Below are 17969 nucleotides of genomic sequence, written 5' to 3'. Positions count from 1 at the left end.
GTGACACCAGGAAGGATAGCCGCTGGCTTCTTGTTTCAGTTTCAAAAAGGCATCCACGTAGTCGGCGAAAAAGCCTTTCTGACTGGGATCACCCTTGCAGTATTGTTGTGTCTTGGGAAAGTGGCAAATTTCGTACACTTCTAACAGTTGGTATCCCATGTCCAAAGCTTTGAACAATTCCACGCTGACCCAGGTTCCCGTCAAGGCCCGTTCTTCCTGGGTGTGCTGACAAGCTTGGTCTTGGTTGCACGTTTCGGCACAAGTACGGCACAAGGGAAACATCAGTTTGCCTTGACAATGGTGAGGTAAGACGGGATGGTAGAGGTTCGTGGGAGGCAAAACTTTACACTTGATCAAGCCTTCGTATTGTCGAATATTTTTCAGGTCGATGTGTTCCGTCAGCAATTGTGGGTGCCCTACGGGAAAACGACAATATTTGCACACGTAGGGATACAGCGAACACACGTCCAAGTATTTGATTTCTTCTCCTTTCTCTTCGTCGGCTTGGTACAGCAAACAGGTGGCATTGGTCCTTCCTCCGTACAAACTATCCCTCGGGTTCAGCGGGTCCACGAACTGGTAACTTTCCACGAGGCGTTTAAACTCGGGATCGGTTTTCATACGGTGATCGTACTCGTGTTCCCACATTTCCACCACTTGGTATCCTTGCTGTTCCAACTTTAGGCGCCGCTGACAAGTGTCCTGGTACAAGTCTTCCATGGTTCGTTGCAAAAACTGATTTTTAGTGCCACGGTCAGGGTAACAGACGGGACATCCGTGAAATAAGCAACCGTTAAACTCGTACACGATCTTGGGGTTTTCTAAGTCCCAGCCATCGACCGAATACGTTCCGATGGTCTTTTCGCCCCCTCCGTTGCGGGCATGCTGAATCCACTTGTCTTCCTTGTCGCACAAGTAATGTAACCAACGTAGGGCTTTGACCGAGTATTGACGTTTGACAAAGTGGGTCGTTTGAGGACTGATGACAGCCACGGTCTTTTCAGGCATGAATCGTTGTCGATACACTAAGGAACACGCTTTGGCAATGGTGCAAGCTTCTTTCAAAGGATCGACCCCTCCGTGTTCCATGAACAGTTCTCGAAATTTTCCACAGCAACGTCGTAAAATGTCCACGTCGGAACGACAATACTTTAGCATTTCTTCCTGAAAGTCGAAAGGGTCCGAGGCGTGAGCCTGGTACCAAGCGTAGAAAGCTTTTCGTTGTTCGGTACGCATGTTGTCGGGGTCGTAATAGTGAGCCTCAGGTAAATGGGGTAGAACGGCGTGTTGATTGGCTTCCGTATTGAAAAAGTGTGGAAAGTACCCTTTAGCCATTTCTGTCATTCCAAACGTTTTAGGCATTCGACTCAAAGGCATGGCCAAATAGCTCATCGAATCTTTAAACTGCACTTGTCCCACTTGCATGAAAATGATTTTGGCTCCGTTCAAAGTCACTTTAGGACGTTCGGTGCCTTGTTCCGTATAGTACCTCAAAAGAAACTGTCCATCGTATCCGGAGAAATTGTGAGCCATCACCGTGGCATGACGATGACAATCTCCGTAACGTTCGATGTCCTCTTGGCTCCACGTCTTGTCGACGGGGTCTAAGACCCATTGGGCAAAATCGGCTAACGTGTTTGGTCCCCGAAAGATTTTTTCACGCCCTCCGGGTATCTTGCTGCAGTGAGGGCAATGACTGAAGATAGGTTCTTGAATGCACTTCTCGCACGCTCGATGAGCCACGCAGAAATTAGGAATGTGAATGCCGGTCTCTTGCATGCATTCGAAATCGAAAAAGATGAAATTGCCTTTCTTCTTGTGACCGTCCTCTTTCTCTGGTGGGGGTTGGTATTTTTGCACGTAACATTGGTGTTCCAAGTCCACGATGTGGTGACAAATGTGACATTTTTTCTTTCCTGAACATACGTGTGCCTTGGTATTATTGGTACGTATGACTTGTTCACACGTAGAGCATAATCTCAGCAGTTGACAAGCGCATTTCTTCTGTGAACCTTGCGTCTTCAGATGTTGTTGGTAACAGGTAGGGCTGACAAACGTGCGCAGACAAGTGGAACAAGGCACTGGTTCTTCGCTCAGACAGGGTGAAGAGGCCAAACATCCTGAGCATTTCCATCCACAATGTTTGTGTTGCTCTCGATTGTTATAACCATGGTCACATTTCTCACAGTAATAACTGTATTTAAGGAATCCGGTGATACTGGTAATGGTATCGAAATGTTCATCGTGATGATAAAGGTGAATGTATTTTCCGTCCTTAAAGTCTTGGCCTCGAAACAACAGAGGTCCGCGCACTTCTTGAGGGTGCACTTTCAAGGTGTATCGTGGAGCTAGGGCATCTTGCAAGTTTTGCATCTCAGGAATGCCACAGGGTGTGTCTTTGGACAGGCCGGCTTGTCGTAACAGGAGTTCTGCTTCGCTTCGTTGTTTGGCTCGATCGGAACGTTGAATAGTGTTCCAGGTTCTTTTCCATTCTACCGTGTCGTTCTTGTTGGCATAGGTTCGTCCCACCACGATGGCACGGGCTAAACACATCTGGTCATGAGGATTGTGAATTTGGACAAGGCTACGCTTAATGCTGCGAAGGTCGTTCACCAATAACATCTTTTTGCGTCCAGTCCCTTGAGGAGGAGAGACGTGGGTCATGTCCAATGTGGCTTTTCCATCGGTGATGTCAAACTGGTCATTAGATTGTTGCACGTGTTGAATCTTGTCCATGACTTTGGAAGCGGTCAATTCTGCAGGGGTGCTAAACTCGATCCAAACAGGGGATTTCAAACCGTCGTGTTGTATGGAAAGTCTCAAGCGATCGTCTTCTTTGGGTTGACATTGTTGCTTGAGTGAAGTGAGCAAAGAATCCCACACCTCAGTGATGAACACTTCTGCTCTCTCTAACGGCACTTCAGCCTTGAAATCTTTAAACTTCACCGTGTATTTGTAAGCCGTGGTTCTAAATTTTCTAGAGGAGCGCTTTTCCGTCTCTCGAATGGAATAGTATTTTTCAGGGTTGACTAAGGGTGGTGAACTTGTTTTAGAGGGTTCTGATTCTGGTTCACTCATGTCCTCTTCAAAATCACTGGCATGAATTTGTGCCAAGATTTCAGCTCTGGTACGAGGCGATAGATCACGTTTCTGCCTCTTACTTTCTTCTTCTTCCTTCTCAAATGAATTAGATCGTTTCATCTTGAAAGCAAAAAGTCAAATGACTCAAGTTCAAACACCATAAACTACTTTATAGTCATAGCAGACCAGCGTATATAAAAGGGTGTGTGTCTTGTCCTTTCACTATTCATTTCACTCTCAAGCCGAGCACAACGATGGAAGAGACTGACCAGATGGAACGTTTCGTTAGAGCTTTGCGAGGGGTCATTAGAAAATTCTCTTCAGACCAGCCGACAGACTACTCTCCTTCCTTTCGAGATAAAAGTCAAGACACTTGCTATATCTGTCAGAAGAAAGGGCATTGGTCTTCAGAGTGTCCAGACCGTCAAAAAAGAACAAAAACAGGGACTAAAAAAGACAAAAGTCAAGATACCTGTTATTATTGTAAAGAAAAAGGACATTGGTCTCCAGATTGCCCAAAAAAGAAACAAGAGGAATCAGAAGAAAAGAGGGATTCTTCAGAAGAGAGGGGTTCTTCAGAGGAAGAGAGGGATTCTTCAGAGGAAGAAAGCAGACAGGTGAAGAAAAAGAAACAGGAGAAGAAAAGAAGAAGGGAAGAAAGTGAGGAGGAAGAAGAGGAAAAGAGTGTGACAGTGAAAAAATTCAAAAAACCGAGGGACTAAACAAGGAGACAGAAGAAGTCAATGAACTTTTAATTAAAGTGTTGTGTTGATAATTGTGAATTGGATTGTAAAAAATGGAGAAAAGAATAAATGAATGATATAAGGTAAGAGTCTTTGAGTTGTGATTTTAAAATAAGAAGCTACACTCACGCACTCATACACAGACACGTACTATAAGGGTAACATGGGTGGGTTTTTTTTTTTGAGTTATTGGCAAATTGAAATTGTATTTCTTTTCGAGAAATGTGGGTGGCCCTGAAAAGGGCCTTTTTCTTCATGGTGTAGGGGTGAGTTTAAGCAATCAGCTTTAACTGCCTTATGCCTTTGCCACGGCCAAGGCCTACTTCTGGACTGCGTAATGTTGATGATGATAATGATTGGGTTGAAATCACTAAGGGTGGTACGGTAGGCTTAGTCACAGGGTTAACGTGTTTGGCTCGGGAAGGTCGTATTCTCTTCGGTCGTGATAAAGAAGTCTGATACATTTGTTTCAGACTTCTTAACTCAGCTAAAATGTCCAACAGTACCGTGACCGTTTGATTTTCACCCTCTTGTTTCTTTGCTGCTACTACTTCTTCTTCTTGCTGTTGCTGCTGTTGTTTTTTTCTTACCTCTTCTTCTTGTTGCTGTTGCTGTAGGAGAAAAGCCTGTTCCGCTTCCTTTTGTCGTTGTATAAATTTCTCCAATTCTTCTTTTTGTCTCTGTCTAAAATTTTCCACTTGCGGTAATGAAGAAGGTAACGCAGGTTCCGGAACAAATTCTTGCGAAGAGAGAAAATCCACAAAATCCCAATTCACTTCTTCTGAAAGTAAGTCCGAGTTCCCTTGGGCAGTCTCTCCTGCTGGTGCACCCCAATGGATCGTTTTCTGAGTTTCCGTCATGTTGAATGACTGTCGCATAGATTGACTGCACACAAGCGCTAGCAGATCTATATTGACTACGTGACGTCACAGACTGCTTTCTTCGGATTGGATGCGGCTGGCTGAATTTTGTAACGCGTGTTTGGATTGGTGAATGAACTCAATCCGTTTCAATCCTACCTGTACCTATAAATAAGCGCCGTTGACTGCATTGATTCACCTGTTCTCGTCGCTTCAAGATGTGGACTACAGTTGAGTCATCCACCCTTGTGTCTTCCATGATGTTTCGGACAGACTTGCTCATGTATGTCCGATCGAAGTGGACCGTTGTCCACAGGACAAACACCAGCCTGTGGATACGTAGGATCTACGTTGAAAGACAAGGATGCCTAAAAAGAGTGCTGATGTACGGACCAACAGTGAGACGTAGCCTAAGAACAAGAAGAAGACCAATGCGGTGCCATTTATGTTAATGAATAGATTAACATAAAACCCAAAGGCCCTTTTCAGGGCCAGCCATATTTCTCGAAAAGAGATAGTCTTTTGAATTGCCTACCCCTTTTTTTAAAAAAATTTTTTTTTTTTAAAAAAAATCCCATGTTCAATTCCCCTTGTCCCTAAACAAGCCCAAACTCTATTCCCATGTTAAATTCCCCTTGTACGTAAAGTGCCCCACGATTTATCACCATGTTAAATTCCCCTTGTACGTATAGTGCCCCACGATTTTTCTCCATGTTAAATTTCCATTGTACGTATAGTGCCCCAAGGGTGTTTTTAATGCTAATTCCCATTGTACGTATAGTGCCCCCCTTCACTACTCATATACTATCAAACACCCCATCCACACTATCTAAAACGTCTTGTATTAGCTTAGAGTGTCAGACAAGGAGATGAACTCTCACACAAAAGATACTATTTAGCACACCACCTATACCATTCAACACCTCATTCACGCAAGCAAAACACTCTGTTTCACTTATTGATTAAGAGATGGAAAATAAATCTTACAACTATAATAAAGAAAACATCACATGTACCATACAACACCACTTACACACACTATCCAACACATCTTGTTTTGGCTTAGATTGTAAGTGAAGGAGATGAAATCTAACAAAAAATACTTTCACATTCCACCTATTCTATCCTGAATCACACACACACACACACACACACACACACACACACATTATCCAAAACGTCTTGTGTTAACACAGAGTTTAAGAGGTGATGAAATCCAACAAACATATCATTCAGCACACCACAAAGCATAATATCCATCACATCATCTTTATAATTCAACACTCCATACACTTACACACTTTGTTAGCTTAGAGTGTAAGAGAAGAAGATACAATCTCACAATATATACTATCCATCACACCACCTATACCATCTAATACCCAATACATACAATCCAAAATGCTTTGTTTAGTGTCTTCACACTAAATTTCAGCCGAAAAGGGTATCGTGTAAAAAGAGACGAATTGCACTCAAACATTCTAATCTAACACAGGACGTTTGGGATAGTATGTGTATGGGTGTTAGATGATATATGTGTTATTGTGGATGGTATCTTTTTGAGATTTCATGGTGTTATTGGCCGTATTTTCGTGGTGTGATGATGTAGTAAGTTTGTGGGATTTGAGTTGTTTTCTAAAACTCTAAGTTTACACAAGGCGTTTTGGATAGTGTGTATGGTGTATGGGATGGTATAGGTGGTGTGCATTTGTATCTTCGTGAAATTTCATCTCCTTCTCTTACTCTCTAAGCTAACCCATGGTGTTATAGGTGGTGTGTGATTGTATATTTGTGAGACCAAGTCTCCTGCTTTTACACTCTAAACTAACAGTCTGTTTGGGATGGTGTGTATAAGGGATGTTGGACGGTAAATAAGGTGTGTAGGAGTATTTTTTAAAGTTCATCTTCGCTTTTACCCTAAGCTAAAACAAGGTGTTTTGGATAGTGTGTGTATGGGATGTTGTGTGTGTGTGTGTGTGTGTGTGTGTGTGTGCGTGTGGTTGTCTAATTTGACGATTCAAACTTAAAACCCTTTACTATTGCTCTTCCCCTTTGACCTTATAAATCCTTTTGACACTATAGGCCTTTTTGGACGCCATATAGTCCTTAACACGTTAACTCTATGACCCATTTAACACAGAATTTCCCACACATACTTAGTCTAGCGCGTATTGAGGTCAACTCGAAAATTGTTACTAAGTCACCGCCCGATAGATGTCAGCCACTTGTAACACTGCAGTGTTTTGGGGCTATAAATATATGCTAGAGTTTTTCCATGAGATTTTCCCGGAAGTTGAGGCTATATATATATACTGGGTTTTCTCATAGGGTTTTCCCACAAGTTGATGCTATAAATATTCCAGAGTTTTTCATTAATATTTTCCCACAAGAGAAGAACTGAAGAGAGTCTTCATGTCCGGTACCTCAGCCAGACGGAGCTTGATGAAGATTGAAATATAAGTGCGCTGCTCCTAATATTAACTCTCTTTGGCTAACAAACCCTAACGGTCCCTCTCAGTACCACTAACTTGCATCGAAAAGAGACTAGTCGGTTTGCCAAACAGTTTTGCTTTTGTGTTCTATAAGTATTTGTTTGTTTGTGTATGTTTTGTTTGTCCCAAGCAACCTCTTTGACATTTTCGCAGGCCAAGGTTCCGATATGTTAATCCAATCTACACCGTGGCGTATCAAGCATATATTTCAGTGCTTTGTCCTAGAGACATCTATCGGATTTCATGAGTTGCATCCCTTAGTATGTAATGCCAGCTAATCAACAGCGTGTGACAGCGGAGCATTGTATATTGGCCGAAAACGGTGGAGACAATTGACTTCAAAATCATTATGGCTACGTACCAGAGAGAAACCATTACAGGTGTATTTGCGTGTAAGGTATTTGTACAAACATGGACCGGCAGTGGAGAATCGCTTATTTATGAGTCCATTCAAGTTGTGTGCTCCCCTTGTCTCGATCATGTAGACACAATTTTCAAATTTGAAGAACTTAATTTTGATTGGATGCGGTGGCTTACCGCCGTACCCAATGAAATTCACAGACCCAAATCACAGAAATATCTACTCGATCCGCCAAGGTGCAGATAGGGTTAACATATCTGGACCTTGGCTAGTGAAGATGCCTTTTTGATCCTTTAAATATTTCGAATGGAATTTTCCATACCTACCTAGAGTAGCGCGTATTGAGGTCAATTCGAGCACTGTTACTATGTTCCCGTCCAATTGAGGTCAGCCACTTATAACACTGTCCCCATTTGACCCTACAAACATGTCTATCTCTCACTTTTGACCCTCAAGTGCCATTCTCATGTTCATTTCTCGTTTGACACTATACATTTTTTTTACCCTATGTTACCTATTTTATCTTTCTGTATGGGGGTTTCCCATTGACTCCCAGTCGCCCCCAATAACTAATAGAAATATAGAACATTCCGGCTTCTTCTTAACTTAATAAATTGAATAGAATCTGGCTTGATACTGGTCAGTGGTCCATAAACAGCTGGTAACTATTTGGAAAATATTCGTCTTTTATCGACGCGAATATAATAATTTCGCCTCTCTAACTTAGACTCGGAAGTAATAGTAGTGATTCTTCCCGAATCGGTTAGTTTTTAAAAGCCAAACATACGGCTAGATGTGCGAAGAATATAGTCTTCTAAAAATGATCATTGTTAAAAATAATACTTGACGACATGTGAACAATCAATAAAATACCTGCACTTATAATTTTTAATGTCATTCCTGCAGCTTTGTAACGATAAAAAGCGAAGAAATAATTTGGTTTCAGTAGATTTAAACTATTGCTTATGTTGTTGATGATGACATCATCTAGTCGTTGTGACGTTAAAGAACTTATTCTGTCATAATAACAATCAAGGGCTTCAGGGCAGTTCAAAATGGCGATTATTTACATCCAACATTATTTATAGCATGCGACGGAAGAGCCCGACAATGTTCCGATTGAGCTCGTGGTAAGTACGGTTCATGGTCAAAACGAACCTCTACGAAAAAGGCCCATGGCCAAAACAGACTAGTGCTTGAAATACCCAGTTCCAAAAAGGCCGTTTTCTGTATGCATTACTAATTATTATCATCATTTATACTAAAAAATAATACAAATACCAAATACTTACTTTTTATTGTGAAATATCTATGAATACTGAAAAGGAAACCAAACACTTAACTGACGAAAACATGATAAGGAGGCGTTGGAAGAAGGGTAGGTCAAAAGATTTTGACTACCGATTGCTAATACTCTCAATATAAATTGCAGGTACATCACTCGCTTGCAAACGTTTCAAACATATAATCTGTAAGCATCTTCTTAACCACCTGGAAAAATAATATTCTAACTAAAGTGAACCGCGGCTTTAGATCGGGATACTCCTGCCAAACGCAACTTCTTACAACAATGCATGACCTACTTCACATAAAACAATGCATGGCCTACTTCAAAACAACGATAAAAAAATAGAAACCGACATGGTGATACTGTGCCACACATAAATTACTATTCAAGTTCGAAAACTATGGAATCACAGGGCCATTATATTGCTGACTAGATACGTTCTTGACAAAACGACACTTGCAAGTGGTGGTGGATGGGAGAATCATCTGAAGCATTCACTGTCGACTCCGGTGATCCTCAGGATGCTGGTATCACTCCTTTTCCTTTGCCACATTAATGACCTTCCAGACTGTGTGAAATCTCAGGTCAAGTTGTTTACAGACGACTGTCTCCTTTAACAGAACAATTCAAGCTCAGAGTAACCACCATACCCTACAGAATGATTTCACAGCCCTCGAAAAATGGGCGGCAGATTGGGGTATGACTTTCAATGCCACTAAATGCTATCTCATGAGTATGACCAGTAAATAAACAAAATCATCTCACTTATGCACCTTAGGTAACCACATACTACAACAAATCAGTGAATACCCCTATCTTGGAGTAACAGTATCTGAGGACTTAAAGTGGGAATCGCACATTATCAAATCGACCAATCAAGCAAACTCTGCATTGACATTTCTCAAAAGAAACCTCAGACACTGTCCACAGACATGCAGACGCCCAGCCTATTTAGCGCGTCATGTACGTTATTAGAGTATGGTTGTGTCGTCTGGGATCCCTACTACACGAAGGGTATTGACATAGTCGAGAAGGTTCAACGCTAGGGAGCGAGAATTATATTTGGTGACTACAAAACCATCGAAGCAGAATGCGTCACGAAAATTGTAAATGACCTGGGTCTACCAACACTCCAAGACAGGCTTAGTATGATCCAACTGATATATTCCTCTACAAATTTGAAATTATAAACAAAAACAAGTAACAAATAACAGTAGATGTTTCATAGTTGAGCAGTGTATAACAGAACCATTTAGGAATTCTTTCTTCGTAAAAATAATCGTGGACTGCAGTGCCGATTAAGGTCTTTCAGGGCCATAGGCACTGAAAATATTATGCCCCCCCCCCCATGTGAAACTAAAAAAAAAGAAGCAATATTAAAACCTAAAAATGTGGTCAAATAACAGTGTTGCCATAATTCCAGATCAAAATACTCGTACATGTTGATTGAAATGGTCATATATAATTCATTCAGTTTTATCATCAACAATTAATTCAATTTTGTTTTCTTCTTCTGGTGTTTATGTTGGGCTGGTGCTATAAGCACGTGGTCAGTAAGCCTAATTGTGTAATCCGGCACTGTTGTACTGGAATCATTTTACTGACAGTGTTATGTGCGCGCAAAATTTTTAATGGTTCTCTTTTCCGGTGCAATTTCATGCCGTTACTGGCCTTGCACTTCATACATTCAAATTATGATTTAGACATGGACTTGAGCGCAGTTAAAACTGGTCATGTTTCTCTTTTCCTTTCTTTCTTTTCTTGTTTTCTAGCATGCAATGGAAAAGGCAGACAACATTCCATTTGTCTAATTAACAGGACAATCGGAGCATCCTTTGTCTTTTCCATCATATGGTAGAAAAACATCGGATGTAAATTTTGGCCATCTTGAACTGCCCTCAAGCCCGTTGTTTGTTATTCAAGCTTAATGACGTCACTATTTTACTACGGTCTTGAATCGGTTGTATTCGGATTTCAACAGTGTTTTGTGCTGAAAGATAACCAATTTTCGGAATTTTAATAACTAATTATGAATGAGTAATCCCATACAATAAGGAGTCTTTTCCCTGAGATGTTTATTACCGCTGTACCAGTCCATTATATTTGTAAGTTTGATTTGTACAGATTCGTTCAGAAAGCTTTACTGTCATATATAAGTGTGCTAGAAACCCATATTCGTATGCTAGATCCACTATTGTTACAGGCTAGACTCCTAATTTTCTTTGTAATGAACCCCTGTGGTCGTGAAATCCAGAAACCTGAATTTTTCAGTGAAATGTATTAATAGGAAGTCATAGTCACCATATAAGGTTTTACGACTTTCAAAAAAATTTATTTGTGCGAAATTGGAAAACTGAAATTAGTTTGTAGTAAAGTTACCAGCACGGTAGGATCATTTTGGCTATACTCATTCAGACAGTTTTGTATTTTGCTTGGTGGATTGGCATCATTTGTATTGATGACCCCTGACACTTTTGGTCAAATTGGTTCAGAGATTTTCTTTTTTAGAAGTTTAAAATAGCAGCTGATGACATACTTATAAAACACAACTGATGCACAGCCATACCCCATACCCCATCCTTCCATCCATTAACCTGTTTTATGAATTACATTGGCAATGAGCGCCTATGGAATAAAAAAAAAAAACTATAACATTTTACTAGTTTTAACAACAGTGACCAGCAAAAACGGTGTTCTTGATTGAAAATGAGCCTATTTTTATGGAAGAAAAGACTGCAGCATTTTCGGACAATTTTAATTCTAACATTCAAAAACTGAATGCCAGTCATAATAATATTGTACGTGGCCACTGTCTACTATTACCCATGTCCTGTAACACAACTCTTACTTGGTAATCTCAGTTATTTTCATTTGTCCTCAGTGAATCATATGGCAAATACAAGTTTAAAAAAAACTAGGGTAGTGTATACAAAAATGTAGGTCCGGCCATACATGGAGCATAAAGGCCTAATTATTCCCACTTTCCCCTAGTATAATAAAACTTTTGGACATTTATAAAAGAATATATTTGTGAAATGTTTGCATAATGTGAACTATGTTAATAATAATAATACTCTAAACTCAAGAAAATTTGGTTTTTGGGGAAATACGATTGATTGTACTGTCTTATTGAAATTTAAGATTATCCAAAATTGTACTCAGGTCTTGTCAAAAATCAAACACTAAGACTAGGTAACTGTATGAAGTAACTCAAGTGTACTCTAAGTGTACTTCCTGTTTGGGAAAATGCAACTTGCTGAATTCAGCAGCCACATTATTCACAGCTAATATCAGTAAAGTAGATGTTTCCAGAGGTAGAAAATCTGAGGTTTTAAAGACAAAGAGTGATATTAAAAATGTGAAAAATGCGTCCAAATTTAACTAGAGTTTTTTCCTGCTCATGTATTGCTGCATAAAATGATCTTGTATGCTGTACATAGGTGTAGATAATAGTTTGACTTTTGATGGGACGTATATGGCTGTCATGTTGCCTGCCCGCACCCCACCCCAACCCAACAATGGCATGTGGAAAACCCTGGATATGCAGGAGATCAGATAAGAAAGGGGTTGGGAACAGTCACATGTGCTGCTTATCTGGGTTTATGGTTTTTCAGATACATTTCAGGGTTCTGCACTTCATTCAATCAGCCAATTCATGTTGTACTTTTACTGTTCAATTTTACCATTGCACAGAACTGACATGGTAATCATTTCCTATTAATCATTCTTAAAATTCTGTTTGCATTTTTTTCTTTTAAAATTTATAAATGTTTTCTTTCAATATATCTAGAGCAGAAATGAAGTTTTCAGTCTTGTGTGTAAGGGGAAATGGAGCTCGCCTAGGTCGATTATCCAGTGTTGGTCATCAAGGAAGCAAGATACTTGACACACCTATGTGTATGCTGTACACAAGAGGAGGTTAGTATTAGTGTTTATTTGCCCTTTCTTTCCATTATTTAATGCCCTCTACATGTCAGTTTAAGCATCATTTTCGTTTTCTGTGACCCAGAATGAGTAAAGTTTAACTACATTTATTTCGTAAGCATTTTGGCTGTAGACCACTGTTATTGGTCACTTGCCTCTGGTTATGTGTACAGTCTACAGTCAGATGCTAGTGTTTGAAAGCATTTCAAACTTTAATTGCTCATAAATATTACTTATTATATATGTTCATGTGCTGCTGTGATAATAAATATAGTTTTGATATAAAATATGCATTTGTTAATAGCAGGACTGTATAAACACCTTGATGGGTATGGGAATAGCAATATAGTATAAACAGCTTGATGGGTATGGGAATAGCAATACAAAATAAACACAATATGAGCATTGGAAAAGCAATACAGTATAAACACCATGATGTATATGGGAATAGTGTAATACAGTAAAACACCTTGATGAGTATGGGAATAGCAATACACCTTTATGAGTATGGGAAAAGCAATGCAGTGTAAACACCTTGATGAGTGTGGGAATAGCAATACAGTATAAACACCTTGATGAGTATTGGAATAGAAGTACAGTGTAAAAACCTAGATGAGTATGGGAATAGCAATACAATATAAACACCTTTATCAGTATTGAATACGTAATACAGTACAAACACCGTGATGGGTATAGGAATAGCAATACAGCATATACACTTTGATGAGTATGGGAACGGCAATACAGAATAAACACATTGATGGGTATGGGAATAGCAATACAGTGTAAACACCTTGATGAGTATGGGACTAGCAATACAGTATAAACTCCTTTGTGAGTATGGGAAAGCAATACAGTATAAACACCTTGATGAGGATGGGTATAGCAATACAGTGTAAACACCTTGATGACTATTGAACTAGAAATACAGTGTAAACATCTTGATGAGAGTGGGAATAGCAATACAGTAAAAACACCTTGATGAGTATGGGAATAGCAATACGGTGTAAACACATTGATAAATATGGGACTAGTAATACAGTGAGTACAAACACCTTGATGAGTATGGGAATAGCAGTACAGTGTAAACACCTTGATGAGTAAAGGAATAGCAATACAGTACAAACACCTTGATGAGTATGGGAATAGCAATACAGTACAAACACCTTGATGAGTATGCGAATAGCAATACAGTGTAAACACCTTGATGAGTATGGGAATAGCAATACAGTACAAATTCCTTGATGAGTATGGGAATAGCAATATGGTGTAAACACATTGATAAATATGGGACTAGTAATACAGTACAAACACATTGATGAGTATGGAAATAACAATACAGTGTAAACACATTGATAAATATGGGACTAGTAATACAGTGTAAACACCCTGATGAGTATGGGAAAGCAATACAGTATAAACACCTAGATGAGTGTGGGAATAGCAATACAGTATAAACACCTAGATGAGCGTGGGAATAGCAATACAGTATAAACACCTTGATGAGTATGGGAATAGCAATACAATATAAACACCTTGATGAGCAAGTGAATAGCAAGACAATATAAACACCTTGATGAATATGGGACTAGCAGTACAGTATAAACACCTTGATGAATATGGGAATAGCAAGTGAAAATGTAAAATTATAATGTTGATGTTTTCATTTTCTTTAAACAAAAACTGATTAGAACATATGTCTGTTTACTTCTTTTTTCATGAACCGGCATGAAGCTAATAATTAATAAAATAATTACCAGTCATACAGTGTCATTTTCTATCCCAGGAAGTTCCGTTCTTTGATTGAAATCATGTTACAGCCACATTCTGTCCCTGGATTTCCCTTTCTTGGATTGAAAACAAGAGACAGCCACAGTTATGTCCCAGGAAGTCTGTTTCCCCCAATTTTTGAGAATTAACAGTTATCTCTGACAATTATTTTTCTCTGTATTGACAGGTAGTGCACCATACCTGGGCTTGGATATGCTGAAAAAAATAGAGAATATTCCTTCTGTTGCCCACATAGCACTGAGTCACATGTACGTACATTTGAAGCAGAGAGCTAAGAACTTAAAGTAATGTACAGATCAGGATTGGCACCTGCAGTACAGCATTTCAACTGTATGACTCAAATTTTCATTCATGTAATATATGACATCATATTGTACATGTTTTAGAAACAGTGATGTGAACACCTTGATGATAATGGCTGATTTAACATTGCAAAAAATAAATACAAGTTATGTTTACATTCCTAATGGTTTTAGAGGATTACATTATTATTATTTTTCTTTTTATTATTACTATTGATTAAGCCAGGATCCATTCAGGCACTCTTTTATGGCCATTTAATATTGGGTGAATTTATGTCTCTGTTGAGAATTGCATTTTTATGGAATTAGGGAGGGACATTGCGTAGTTGGTATGGCTGTAGGTGGAGTTATGGAAGGATATAGTATGGTATGGTTGGCATAGCTGTAGGTGGAATTATGGAGGGATATAGTATGGTATGGTTGGTATAGCTGTAAGTAGAATTATGGAGGAATATAGTATGGTATGGTTGGCATAGCTGTAGGTGGAATTATGGAGGGATATAGTATGGTATGGTTGGTATAGCTGTAGGTGGGATTATGGAGGGATATAATATGGTATGGATGTACATGGAATTATGGAGTGATATAGTATGGTAGGGTTGGTATAGTTGTAGGTAGAATCATGGAGGAATATAGTATGATATGGTTGGTATATCTGTAGGTGGAATCATGGATGGATATAGTATGGTATGGTTGGTATAGCTGTAAGTAGAATTATGGAGGAATATAGTATGGTATGGTTGGTATAGCTGTAGCTGGAATTCTGGAGGGATATAGTATGGTATGGTTGGTATAGCTGTCGGTTGAATTATGGAGGGATATGGTATGGTATGATTGGTGTAGCGGTAGGTAGAATTATGGAGGGATATGGTATGGTTAGTGTAGATTTAAGTAAAAAATATCAATTTTAGCTTTACACATGAGCATAGAAAATCTTGTATCATTATTTTGAAGGTTGGCAGTTCCAAAGAGCTGTCAGTGAAAGTGCAAAACAGATATATGGCGAAAGGATATCATTGAAGTGACAATGCAAAACTTGTTGAGCCAAGATTGGTGTAAGGATGTCATGTTGACAAAAAATTTACATTTATACAACTATTTGAACATGAAACAATTCTGTTTAAATGTAATTAATCCATTTGTATATCAGAACTAACAGTTTGTGGCATATGTTTTTTCCCTTGTTTTATATTTCATAAACCCCTTATTGGATTTAGAAAAAACATTCTCTGGTATACTTGCTGCACCCTTTGATCTTGTACTGAAGTATTTAGTTGAATTATTTTGAAAGGAAATATTTCTAAGTTAATCTGACAGCTTCAGTTGTAGAGGACAAGTTGAGATAGAAGCCAAATGATAGCTAGTCATTTGCAGTTTGTATTATTCTAAACTCAAGGTCACTGTAAGCATTGGATACACCATACCTTTATCCTATGGTAAACTTTGGAATATATGATGACATTTCTTCTGTAGTACATTAATCCTTTTGTAAGACAGAACCATAATCTTTTGTTGCAAGTAAAACAGTACATTGAAAAATTTGCTTGTTTTGCACTACCAAGTGCAGTCATTATCAGTACACGTCATTCTCTGATGATATAAGCCTGTCATCAGACCCAGGATTACCAATGTTATAATCATCATAGGATTACCAATGTATTGACTATCCCAGGATTACCAATGTAATAACTATCCTAGAATTGCAATTTTAATAATTATCCATGATTACCAATGTAGTAACCACACCTAGGATCACCCATGTAATAACTATCCCAGGATCATTATGATAACTGTTAACAGTTGGAGCATTTTGGTTACTGAAACAGCATGAAGACTCCACTTTAGAGGGACATTGGCATTTCACATCACATTTAATATTTCCTACTCTCCACCCTTAACTACTGAATTTTTGGGAATGCAGTTGAGTATTTTCTTAAAAATACAGTACAGATTTTAACATGCATATGTTTTCTAACTCTGTTTTAAGAAGGTTCTTATCTTAGGTTATAAATTGTCATCTTTATGCATGATATGATTTGTTGCAGGTCGGATCATTATGAAGCAATTCAGGCTTTCCAAGAAGGAGTGGCCAAGTTCACAGCCTTGAAGGTGTGTAAAAACCATACACTTATTTGAATGCACAGTCATGAAACACTCCCACCTTTTTTTCAAAATTGCAGTCAAAAGTAAGTTTTTCAGATCCATCAGGACAAGAGTTCAGACTAGGGCCAGGAGAATGGGTGATGTGACTTCTTTCTCAAGATAACAAAGGGAGGAGTGAGAAAAGTTTGAAAAAGGAGCATAAATATCTTTAAATATCAGGGCTTCTGTTAATGGACATTCCAGCGTGTTATACACCTGACTCCTCTAGGATGTCCAGATTTCTAGAACTGAATGACCTGGGGACTGTCCATCTCTTGTACCTATATGCCAAAGAATGAATCCCTTTTATCCCACTCATTCCCAAGTGTAGCATACCTCTGCCTCTTGTGGCAATTAATTGTGCATATTAATTGATTTTCGGTACCCGTATAAACTTACCTCTGCTTCTTGTGGCAGTTAATTGTGCCTATTGATTGATTTTCAATGCCCAGTAAAACAAGTGCTGGTTCAGGTGTTTTTTCTGCCAAGTCACTATTACCATACATACCATGAGTGACACTGATGAAAAAAGGTATTTATCTTTGATTGAGGCATCTCTTAGCAAATTATCTGTGCAAATACATTTATTTTCAGTCATTTTATCAACTATCCATAGCATTCAACAGATTATGGCTACGTGTAGCATCTTGCTCAAAGTAAATGTGTACTAAACCTCTGAGCATAATGTGCCGGTGTGGCAAACACTGAGTGCTGACAATTAAAGATATATACCATTGTTTTCTTCAGATGTTTGAATCTCACCAAAATTTAGGGAATTCCTTGTTAAAAATCATGCAGTTGTTTTGCCTTGAGCTTGAGGAAGACCAAATCATTCATTTATTTTAATAAAGCTCAATTTGATCTGATCCTGTCATTGTAATAACACACAATTACTGTCACTGTAATAACAGTACAGATACACAACTGTAATATTTACAGTGTCATTGTAATAACACACAATTACTGCCACTGTTATAACAATACA

General features: G+C 38.8%; 2 protein-coding genes across 2 annotated transcripts in view; one reads left to right on the top strand and one right to left on the bottom strand.

Annotated features, from left to right (window-relative positions):
• Window positions 1-14689, bottom strand: part of LOC149778415 (uncharacterized) — a 63221-nt gene extending 48532 nt beyond the window's left edge. Inside the window, exon 1 of the mRNA XM_089939234.1 lies at window positions 14507-14689. The gene's annotated coding sequence lies outside the window, so the exon portion shown is untranslated. The remainder of the gene's footprint in view (window positions 1-14506) is intronic.
• LOC149778414 (queuine tRNA-ribosyltransferase accessory subunit 2-like) overlaps window positions 10489-17969 on the top strand; it is a 48389-nt gene continuing 40908 nt past the window's right edge. The window contains exons 1-4 of the mRNA XM_089939237.1: window positions 10489-10930; window positions 12616-12743; window positions 14707-14788; window positions 16888-16951. Coding sequence (XP_089795363.1) covers window positions 12623-12743; window positions 14707-14788; window positions 16888-16951 — 267 coding nt within the window. The 5' untranslated portion in view covers window positions 10489-10930; window positions 12616-12622. The remainder of the gene's footprint in view (window positions 10931-12615; window positions 12744-14706; window positions 14789-16887; window positions 16952-17969) is intronic.

The sequence above is a fragment of the Sinohyriopsis cumingii genome, chromosome 17, assembly GCF_028554795.1.
Source record: "Sinohyriopsis cumingii isolate HCF-2022 chromosome 17, ASM2855479v2, whole genome shotgun sequence".
Taxonomy (NCBI): domain Eukaryota; kingdom Metazoa; phylum Mollusca; class Bivalvia; order Unionida; family Unionidae; genus Sinohyriopsis; species Sinohyriopsis cumingii.
The sequence above is the reverse complement of the archived record's forward strand: the minus strand, read 5'-3'. Positions and strand labels throughout refer to the sequence as shown.